Genomic DNA, 8,737 nt, shown 5'->3' with positions numbered 1-8,737 from the left:
CCATCACAATACACAAGTTTATTCACAGCAGAAAGTTCCGGTGAATTGTGATCCAGCATTCTCGTTGGCTTCTTGCATTGCTGGAGCTGCAGCTGTTCTGTGAATGGACTGGCCCTTGTCACCAGGCTGCCTGCATTATGTCATTATATTATCACTAATTAGCTGGAGGTGTTATCTGTAGCCGGGTTCATGCTAATTGAATGAGTGGAGCAAGAGGCATCAGCAGAGATCTGACTGCAACCTATGGAGGGAAAGGCTAGAAAACACGACAATGACATAGAATGGAAACTTTTAGAGATACAAATCATTATGGACATTGTAGAGTAGCAAAAACTGAGAGCACTCTCAATGCCGCACTCCACACTAAACTGATAATGGTAATTATGTTGCTGTTACAATTGTATCATCTTTTGTGTACAAATTACTAATGCATAAATACAATTACAACTAGTACTAGCAATACATCGTTAGAATGGTCATCCATATTATTATTAAAATAGTATTATTTTAAGACGGTTTATAGATACAATATTTGTGAACACTAACTTCTATTAATAAAAATATTTGATCACTCATTGGTCATTCTGAATACAAAGGTAGAATATTGGTTCTGGTATATAGCAGTATACAACTTTTAGAACTATGCTAGACCTATACAAATAATTCACATGTAGTATTATATCATCTGCATGGGCACATAGTCTGTACTATAATATATATGTATAGCAAAATTAGCAAACATGACTAAATCTCCATCCATACATCATCTTGACGTCAGATGTTCTTCCATCCAGATGATCAGATGTCACATTCATGGAAAGATTTTTTTTCTCTAATTGCCGCATTGAATAACAACATTTCATTAATAACGACTTTCCAGAGAGTAATCGTTATAATTGCATGAGCCCCATCGATATGGACTCTTCTTATTGTATCACATATTAATGCATATTACTGAAAATTCAGCAAGCAACAATCTATGATAAACGAAATCTAAGCTATTACAAATGTAAGAGAGGGGACTGGTATCATAATGAGCCTGGTATAATATATGCAATGTCTGCAGCACCTCTGACCGATTATTGTGTACAGGTGGGACTGGTCCGCAGGTGGAAGAAGTGGTGAGCCTATAGGTAGAGCTGAGGGTACAGGCTGGTGAGGGGCAGAGTCTCCCGGGCTGGGCATCTTGTTATAATTAGCTCAGGGACTGTCTGCAGTGAGGAGGAGCAGCCCCCAGCCCCTGCCAGTGCCCGCATCTATCTCCCCAGCCAGCACTGACATTGACGAGGCATCAGCTGGACCTGAAGCAGCAGCCTCATCAGCAGCAGCGCAGTACCTATAGAACAGCAGCCTATAGCCCTCCTGTGTATAGAGAGTGCCGGGCACCAGGTACTGTATACAGCACTGCTCCTCTCATCACCAGCATCATCAATCACCAGTACAGCACCTATAGAGAAGAGAGTGCCGGCCACCAGGTACTGTATGCACTACTGCTCCCATTCTATACAGACAAGACTGATGTAGAGCCATTATTATTACATATCTGCTCCTGGTCCCTATAATCGCCACCGGTAGCTCTATGAGGTTCTATCTTTTTACTTATTGGTGCCGATTACAATGAAGCACCTCAAAAAGTGCATGACTATCCATTATCCATGTTACGAATTGTAACAATTAATGATACCTGTTAAAAGCCGCAAAAATAATTCCTGCCTAAATCCTGAAGAATTGAAAAGATTCATTTTATATTATATACTTCTGCATCATGTTACACCCCCTTATTTATATAGTATATATGGATGGATAGAACAGATTGATGGATAGATATTTTTTTCCTCTATTATTTAGCTAATTTCGTTTCCTTCTGACATGATGTAGTGTTTGTACTGTTTTTATCTGTACTATAACTGTGGTACCACCCAGCTATGTTCAGATTCTGCAGCCTCCTATCCATAATATAATAGTGAGTGTACATATCAGGATCATCCACACATCTCATCACCTCCACGTGTACCCTATACCTGTGCAGAGCCTGCCGCCATCTGATGGACCGAAAAACGATCACATTGTATACATACAGAATCCTGTATATTGTTTATCTATCTATTTATCTAACCACACACGCACCTATACTGCACGTATGTATATTAAAAGCATATATGTACTATGTAAGATAAATATGTCAGCTCTAAAATAAATACATGCACACTTCGACACTTATAGCGTATAATGCAAATACCAATGTAGGCGTAATGTATATGATTTACCTATAGCTCTGACCACTTATGTATTGTAGATTTCGGGCATGTTTATTGCTACAGTTATCAGATTGCACTATATAGGAGTGTACATATTGCTCTTTTTTTTCTTCGTGCAGTATTGTGTGCATGTCTATGTGTGTGTATATATATATATATATATATATATATATATATATATATATATATATACATTGGACACATTGTGGACCATGATACATTAGACATATATATATATATATATATATATATATATATATATATATATATATATATATATATATAATGTGTGTGTATATAGCTTTCCGGTATTAGGGTCCACTGTTCCCCTCCCGGTGTCAGTGTTGCCCCCGCATCGTGCCATTAGAATAACACAGGGGGCTTCACGGTGCAGTGATCAGCCGCCTCCGGCCACACATAATGATGTGTTTATGGCCAGTGATAGGACACCTGGATATCCTCCACACATTCATTATTACAATATTACAATCACCAGTCTGTCACTGTATATATATATATATATATATATATATATATATATATATATATATATATATATATATATATATATATATATATATATATACATTTGCACATACCTCTAATTGTATTAACAGAAAAAGGTACATATAGATCACAAAGGTACATATAGATTACATAAGGGAAATGATGTAATTTAGCATCTATAATTTTATTATATGCAATATATAGTGTATAAAGTACAGTTTGCAATCAAATCGAATACGGATACTGTAATATAACATGAATTGTGCAATAGAATGTAATGTCATATGTAGCATGTATATGTAAAATAGAGGTATTTACTCTCACATGTAGAATGTTCTGGTTATGTGGTATGAACGAATGAGGCATTATCGTATTCCAAAACTGATGAACGTAGGATTATATGCGGTGTATGTGGGTTCTGACATCATTTATACGAAATTTGATAATATAATACTTCATACACATTTTCGTTGTCAGATTTATTATATTTTATTAGCACCAGAGAAACAATAGACAAATAGGCAAGCAAACAGATACACAGATGGATAGATACAGGGCACTGCATTATCTGGAGCTATGACAATTGTCCTATTGTACCCTGATTATATATATATATATATATATATATATATATATATATATATATATATATATATATATATATATAATATCCCCATGCCCATGAGGCATGTAAACCATAATGAATTCTATTAGCCTGGGTTGACTTATAACAGTTGTGTCATGTCTATTATTAAAGATGTGAATACATTTAATATTACATAAAGGTTTCCTTTTCTTTCTTGATACACTGTGAGAACAGGGGAGGATTTGTCCCATGAGCTAATAACTAAATATTCCTAGGTACCTGCTTACTTGACTAGTATTAGCTAGTGTGCTGTATATTAGGGTGCCCATGTAGATGTGGGGAGTGATCACACAGTCAGGGGCCAACACGATGACCCTAGGATTTATTATTATTACAGCCCCGATCAGCCTCTGTACTGTATATGTGTATGAGGCCGCTCATTTTATGTAATGATGGGATAAACTGCTGCATCGTGCTCAGCCTGAATTCATGTGGCATATACAAGGAACAGATCATTTCATCATATCCGATCCTACTCATTTCTATGGGAGTCATACTGATACAGAGATATTGTCTGTTTACCACCCTGTTATAAGGATGCTTTAAATTCTGTACAACTGGAGTCAGAAAAGCTTGAAAAGCTGATACAAACCAGTATTACATTCTAGATGTTCATTTATAGAAATCACTTGCACCACAGAGAAATACGTCGATTATAAGACTAGCCATGTATGTGCAATACCTCTCCAGGACCCCAATACTGTCCCCACAAACTAGTTGTGGAGGCAGGTAACAGTAACACTATAGGTCCCATAAAAGAACAAGGTCTATACAGTACCTGTAGAAGCATCACTACTCCCCCTATTACTGTGTGACAGCGGCAAGAAGGATGATACAGCACCAACCATACCTGCTGGTGATGTGTGTGAATATATATATATATATATATATATATATATATATATATATATATATATATATATATATATATATATATATATACACACATGCATTTCTTTAGGAAGACCCAATATTGCATAATAGCATTGAAAAGTGCTCTTCTAGGGGGCGGGCTCTGAGATTTTTGGGAATTTGTCCCATATGCATACTCCTGTATATGGTGAAACTGATAATCTGGCAAAAGGAAGAGGTGGTCTTTTGGACGGATGGATCGATGGATGGATGGAGAGGTTTCACTGACTATATATTTGCTATCATTATACAGGTGATGGGTACTCATATGTGCTGCTTCTCACCCAACTAATCACTTCCTATACACCCAGAACAAAGTGCTTCTGTAATTCGGGACAGATCTAATCAGTTGTCATCAAAAGCAAAAGTTTGGAAATCCACATATTTTATCAATATGTCAATTTATTTGTTTATTAGTCAATCAATCTCTGTATCTACTGAGCTAACACATACTTAAACTGTTTCACAATTCAATCTGTCTATATTCTGCATCTATATGTCTGTCGGTCTGTCTGATCACATATACGCAGAATTGTAAATCTTTCATGTGCATAGTAACACTCCCTTCCTGCTCACATATATCATATACACAAGTCCCTGGTGTGTGCCGGCTCTCTCCATCCATGGATCCTCACAACTCAGGCACAACGTTTTGCAGATCATGATGTGCACTTGGCTCCTCTCATAGTACTCACAGCTTCCTGCTCTCCATCCCCCAGCTGTGTCACTGCACTAAGGAGCTCAGTCCCTGCTGAATAGGAAACACTTGACTTAGTGCATGCACCGAGATTACATGTGCATATACACACTGCATAACAATAATTAATAATATGATGCATTTGCTTATATTAGCTATGTGATATTAAATACTCTTGTATAAAAAAAGACAAAAGTATTATAGAGGTGATATCTTTACTGGTAACCAGAAAAATTCTATATATAAGCTTTGGTGGCTACTTAAAGGGAACTTGTGCTTGAACATGCTGTCCATTCTGTAGGCATTATGTTATAGAGCAGGAGGGGCTTAGCAGATTTATGGTTTTATGGGGAAAGATTCACTATAACTTTTTTATTTTGCTCATTTATATCTCTGTTCATTTTAAGCTGAACAGTCCAATGGGAGGTCTTTTCAATGACTGGCAGCTATCTTTGTAGGTACAGTCATTCACAGATAGCTGTCAATCACTGATAGGACCGCCCATTGGACTGTTGAGCTCAGAATGAACAGAGATATGAATAAGATACAAGTTTTACTGAATCTTTCCTCATGAAACTAAATATCAATCTGCTCAGCTCCTCCTGCTCTATGAAATAATGTCTGCAGTTTAGACAGCATTTTGGACAGATTCCCTTTAACCCCCTTCATCAGACTTTAGAAAGGCATCAAAAGCATGACGAAGGGGCAATAATTAGCCTCCAAAGCTTGCATATATATTTTTTTCTGATTAGCCAATAAAGTTATCACCTCAATAATACTTTTGTCTTTTTTTTATACAAGAGTATATAATATTGCAAGGATTTTCTGGCTAACAAGGTACAAAACCATTTTTACTGTAAAATATGCATGTAAAAGAGGCAAAAGAAGGGAGATCAGCACAAGATGGGATCTGGCAAAAAGTCAGGAAGCTTCTTAAGGACTTTCATAAGTGACAAAAGATCAGCATCCTGCAGAGGTGTTGGGAAATAAGCTCCAGCCGTGTAAAAAGCTGCTATTTTTTAGTGTGTGTGGGACGAGAGTGAAAGAGAGAATCAAGCTCCTGCTAATAACCAGACACAAGAGCTCACACTCATATTCCTATACACATTCTAGTACAGAAGATGCTGTTTTATTTGATTGTTGGAAAGTTTCAGTCTCTGACACCTCTGATGGTCACATACAAGTTGGGGGACTTCATGTTGCAGCACTACATTCTCAGTTTTGAGAGGAGAAATATCAAAATCCTGGCCCTTTACTTATACTAAGACACAAGACGTGACCTTCTGAGTTGCAGATCTACAGATAGAAGTGATGTCACCTTGCACATCAGTATCTTTCCCTGTCTGAGGTAATGAGGAGGGGGCTCTGCCCCCTTGTCACCACTTGTCCATCAGGGAAAGCTCCACTAGTGCATGACAACCTTTTGTTTTGCTTAACAAAATCCGGGCCCCTCCTACCCAATGATCAGGAATGGGTTGGTTTGAGCTCTCACACAAATTGGTGGTGGGCTCTACAGGAAGCTGTGCTGACCAAGTGTTGGAAGGCTGAGAAGCATCAGGACAGAGTAGGCTTCCTCACTAGCCTGTGTCTGCTGAGGAGGACTGCTGACAGAAGTTGTGCTAAGTTATCCCACCACCACCACCATCATCATCATCATCACCACCACCACATAACATGCTCTATGGCTGATTGTGCTGCCTTGTGATACTTCCAGGAGGAGATCACTCAAACTTACTACCCGACCTTCCTCTGTGTGTGGATGCTGGAAGAAACGTTGGGGTTCTGTATATGGAAATTGTGGGGTGCAGAACAGAAGAAAGTGCCTATCCCTTCCGACCAGCAGCCATGCTCTTCCATGGGATAACCGGGGGACATATACAAGGGATCATGGAAGAGATGGAAAGAAGGTCCAAGTCAGCAGATAGCCGCCTAGCCAAAACTATCCAGGTCAATGGCAGAGAAACAGTGAGTACAGCCTGTTACACAGTGTCATTCAAATTATCTATCTATCTATCTATCTATCTATCTATCTATCTATCTATCTATCTATCTATCTATCTATCTATCTATCATTTCAATACTTTTCATTTAAACACTAAGCAAAAATGTAATAGTGTATTATGCGTATATCTATTTCATATACCTAACATTTAATCCTTCTATATATCATTTTGTCTCCTATTTATCTATGTAATTAAGACAATTTAATATCCACATAATTATCTATCTAGTAATATTTCGATGCCAGAGCAGTAAAATGGAAGCATCAGCCGGAGATGCTCTGGAGGTATAATATACAACCCATATTATTCCCCAGTGTTATGTGGTCATACATAACATATATCATCATTGTAAAAGACTTGCAATAATGAAATCACGCTAAATATTCAATACACAGCTATCAAAAATCCATTTTACATGTTTCTATATCTTTCTGCAGTGAACACATCTAATATAGCATTCTCTCTGCTACTCTGCATTTAATTCCAGCATATTATAACATTAAAAACTAAAGAAATGTAAAATAATTCTGTTGCTCTATTTCACATCAAATATTAATGCTATTATTCGGCAGATTTTTATTCTACCTTACAAATCCTCAAGTGCAATATCGTTGTACACATGATGTACAGATTGTTCCAGAAATGTGTAATAGCTGGATACAAAGCATAATATAATATCCCTCATGCTAATAATAATTGTAATCGCTTCACACCTTTTATTATATTAAAGAATCTATTTCTTTACATGATTTATTCATTTTGTTTTGTTGGAGGACATTATGGTATATAGGAAAATATGTCTACTTCTATTTATGTTTGCCTTTAGAAATATATAATCTAATATTTAATGTATTGTGATGTAATAAATCTGACACGTTATGATTTAATACATGCATTTAAATATTAACAATGAGAGTAGGTCACATAATTCTTCCTTGAAAAAAAGTATTACTCTGTTCAGTAAATGTCACTAAATTATATGATTTCTATTATTTTGCATTTATTTTAGGATCATTATCAGGTTCTGTTGAAAAAAAAATCCAATGCTGGTGTTAGTTTAATAAACAAAATCATAGTTGCATTATAAACATACAAATAATGTAAAGTAAAATCAACCCCTGAAAGGATGACAATGTTAATTGGGGTCAGTATAAAAAAGAGATTAGACAGAGATCAAGCCTCATTAGTGGATAAGGGATATTTTTCCTACTTTAATAAGCTCTCTGGGGAGATATCCAGACAGATACTAATGTGTTAATACCTCTGAATTCGAAGGATCTGTAGGCTTTATAAGCAGTGTCTCAATCAAACCAGAAGAAAGAATCAGTATTTGTGGAGAGTGAATCCAGCAGAAAGGACTTTAGGAAACATCTAATTATTTGTCTGCAAAGCTATATGTAGTGTTACTACTACACTATGGGTTTTATTGGAGTGATGATGGGGGTCTCAACAAGAAGGGTATGACTGGATGGCAGTATAAACTGAAAGCTTCATTCGAAAACTGGTGGCATTAAAGAGACAGGGTTTTAAATATTTTTTTAATGTATTTTTTTTAGATTTTACTTGCCTTCTGAAGACAATAAGTGTGTATCTATAAAGGATTACTCCATGAATATGTGAAGGTGTCATTTTAATGTATAGGTGAAGGTGAAGGCTGTACAACTACTTTGCATAAGTTTATCCAATCAATTTCCTGGTGTAGCAAGGACTCTAT

At 36.5% G+C, this 8,737-nt stretch overlaps 1 protein-coding gene across 5 annotated transcripts in view; it reads left to right on the top strand.

The window, feature by feature from the left end:
• Positions 1-1,378: 1,378 nt before the first annotated feature.
• Positions 1,379-8,737, top strand: part of LHX9 (LIM homeobox 9) — a 59,271-nt gene continuing 51,912 nt past the window's right edge. For 4 of the 5 annotated variants that reach the window (XM_066597187.1, XM_066597186.1, XM_066597184.1 and 1 more), the window contains exon 1: positions 6,534-6,985. In XM_066597187.1, coding sequence (XP_066453284.1) covers positions 6,809-6,985 — 177 coding nt within the window. In that variant the 5' untranslated portion in view covers positions 6,534-6,808. Of the gene's footprint in view, positions 1,476-6,533; positions 6,986-8,737 lie in introns of those variants that run through there. The other variant, XM_066597182.1, reaches the window with a different exon arrangement.

The sequence above is a fragment of the Eleutherodactylus coqui genome, chromosome 3 (assembly GCF_035609145.1).
Source record: "Eleutherodactylus coqui strain aEleCoq1 chromosome 3, aEleCoq1.hap1, whole genome shotgun sequence".
Taxonomy (NCBI): domain Eukaryota; kingdom Metazoa; phylum Chordata; class Amphibia; order Anura; family Eleutherodactylidae; genus Eleutherodactylus; species Eleutherodactylus coqui.
This window is presented reverse-complemented; position numbering and strand designations above follow the sequence as displayed.